General features: G+C 41.1%; 1 protein-coding gene across 1 annotated transcript in view; it reads right to left on the reverse strand.

Annotated features, from left to right (window-relative positions):
* The window catches only part of MTF2 (metal response element binding transcription factor 2), a 37,287-nt gene that overhangs the window by 10,157 nt on the left and 24,414 nt on the right, over positions 1-2,716 (reverse strand). Inside the window, exons 4-5 of the mRNA XM_019530600.1 lie at positions 2,326-2,452; positions 1,829-1,977 (exon numbers count right to left, since the gene is read on the reverse strand). Coding sequence (XP_019386145.1) covers positions 1,829-1,977; positions 2,326-2,452 — 276 coding nt within the window. The remainder of the gene's footprint in view (positions 1-1,828; positions 1,978-2,325; positions 2,453-2,716) is intronic.

Here is a 2,716-nt window from a genome sequence, read left to right on the forward strand (position 1 = left end):
AAGGAAAAAAACACACATGGATTTTATCTTTTTAAAGGAGAAAAATGTGGGGAGAAAAAAAAAAAAATACAGGAAACTTTAGGTTTCACCCTGCTGGCTGACAAAGTTCCAGCCTTCAAGGGGCTGAGAGGAGGGAAATCAGGCATGCGCACATGGTGGTCAGGCAGCATGAGAGCAGTTCCTGCAGGTAAGTCTACAGTGGGGGGGCAGGAGGCGATGGCCGAGGGGCTGGCTCCCAGCCACTGTGCACACTCCTGGCAGGGGGGCACGGGGAACACATGCCCCCCAGACTTGTGCTGTGGGATCAGGGCTCCCAAGCTAGTGTCCCTCACTCCCAAATCGCAGCCCCATGGCCCTGCCTCTACCACTTGTAACCGATTGCCCTCCTCCCATTCTCCCCAGCCTCAAGCAGGCCCCTGCAAGCTGGAACTCTGCTACCCTTCAAGGAGAAAACCAAGTTTCCTGGGTTTTTCTCCTTAAAAGGGAAATTATAAAAATAAAATCACAGGGTAAATCTGTGTTTTTCCATGAGAAACATAAAACCCAGATTCCTGCTAATTACTCTAACTCCTCCAGAGAACTTTCCTGCCACCACCACGACATACCTTGGTGTCCTAAATCAGCATTTCAACCCATGGGTTGTAAGAATATATGAAAAGGTTGCAAAACAAACGTTTAAAATGGATCAAGAAGCTTTTAAAAATGGATTCTCCTTTAAAAGGAGAAAACATGTGGGAAATCATGGGTTTTCCCTTGCAGGCCGTCAGTTCCAGCCTGTAAGGGGCTACCTGGGGACTCCCACCCTCCCCCCTCACCACACACGGGAGCTGTGGCAGGATTGGCCAATGTTTACAAACAGGTCCTGCTACAGAAAAGGTTGAGAACCACTATCCTAGACGTTAGTGTAACAAATAATACACTAGCCACCATGATAACAGTGTAAGCATGTATAGCAGACAAATGCAGCGAGCCTATCATATTTATTCAGCAGTTATCCTAGCAGATACCCCTGCTAGGGCTAAGTTCTTGCTGACGCCACTGTTCAAAAGAATATATATGTGGTCCTAACAACATTCTAGTAGTAAAGAAAGCCCTTTTGTTACCACCAACCCCCCACCACACAAGATAGGAGGGGAGGTTAAGCATGCCCCATGTCATGGAACGCTGATGGATTCAGACTGCTTTAGAAATATTCTGATCTAAACTCATAGTTCAGCATACATTTAATGCATATGAACTAAACTAACTTTAACAGAACTACTCTCATAAATAAGGTTCTGAAAAAAGTATTTATACAGATTAAAAGTAATGCAACAAAAAGGCAAGTCACTTATCCTTGCATTCAGATATTTTGTTAATGGTTGTCATGAGAAGACCATACAAAGAAAAAGAAAGACTTGATGCAATATAAAGAGTTAACATTAAATGTGTTTACCACAGTCTGTCCTAAAAGAAAATATATGCATTCATTTCAAAAGGTGTATTCTTCATTAACTGGCCCCATTGGAGGAGATAGTGAGGGAACTGGCAGCAGAGCAGCAGGCACAGGCATAGGGAGGGCAAGGGGCAGAGGGGCACATAGCAGATAGCAGGGGAGACAGGAGGTATGGGGTGAGGAGCAGCAGCAAAGGGCAGGGATCTGGCCCTCACTGCTGCTTTCCCCCTGCTCACCCCACTGTGCCAGGGATGAATTTAAGATGACCCTCCAATAATTTGATTCTATACAAATTATGTAACTTTAAATATATTCGTTAGCATTTGTAGGATCAGGGCCAAAAGTTGACAGAGCTACATTAAGATGAAAGAAGACTTCCATATGGTTACTTACTCGCCAGGGCCTCCACAATAGCAGTAACACTGCTGGAGGTTAGTTTTATGACCTGCATCCCATTCAAGATCTGTTACATTGTATGGTAAGGTTTGCTTCATGACTTGCAGTGCTTTGGCATTGGGTCCTTTCTTAAGTGCACCGCCCCTCTGCAATGCAACATCCATAGTTTATATAATAATCAATATGTTTTTGTAATTAAAAACACCTTGTAACTTGAAGACTAACTGGTTATAGTAATAGGTGGATAAGAATTTTCACCTGCAGTCATGCTTAAAATACTAGCTTGACTGCTTTTTAAAAACAAATGTCCTAAAGATACACACACAACTCTGAATTCACGAATCTTCCCAAAACCAGGTCAAAGCAAAAGGAATTCTTCAAAGAGTCATTTTCAATTTCATAATATGAACATTTCATTGAGCAGTAAACATAATTTTTGAATTTCCATTTAGAGTATATCAGCCAAACAGACAAAATGTATTTCCATCCCATACCTTAGTTGTTGTTGCAAAAACACATTGTCGACAAAGCCATTTATCATCCGAATCAATCACGCTGGAATCAATGTTTGGTGTGTGACACAGCTGATGATAACCTGATTTCAAAAATATAGGTTTTACTCTTTAGAAGAAAATTACACATTGTTTTTAAAACTACTTTTAGTTCCTATCAAGTAGCTGTTTAATATTTCTATACAGAAAGTAAAAGCAAACTTCCATCAAAGCAAAAATCTGATAAGCAAAGATGGTAACTAGCAAATTCCAAATACTCTTTTTGAAAAGCTCTAAGGAGTTTTAATGATTAATATGGTCACTTTGAGTAGGTTTAGTTACCTACTTCTACAAAAAAAAACAAGCCACAAAACAAACAAACAAACAAACAAAC

The sequence above is a fragment of the Crocodylus porosus genome, unplaced genomic scaffold (assembly GCF_001723895.1).
Source record: "Crocodylus porosus isolate Cpor-Errol unplaced genomic scaffold, CroPor_comp1, whole genome shotgun sequence".
Taxonomy (NCBI): Eukaryota; Metazoa; Chordata; order Crocodylia; family Crocodylidae; genus Crocodylus; species Crocodylus porosus.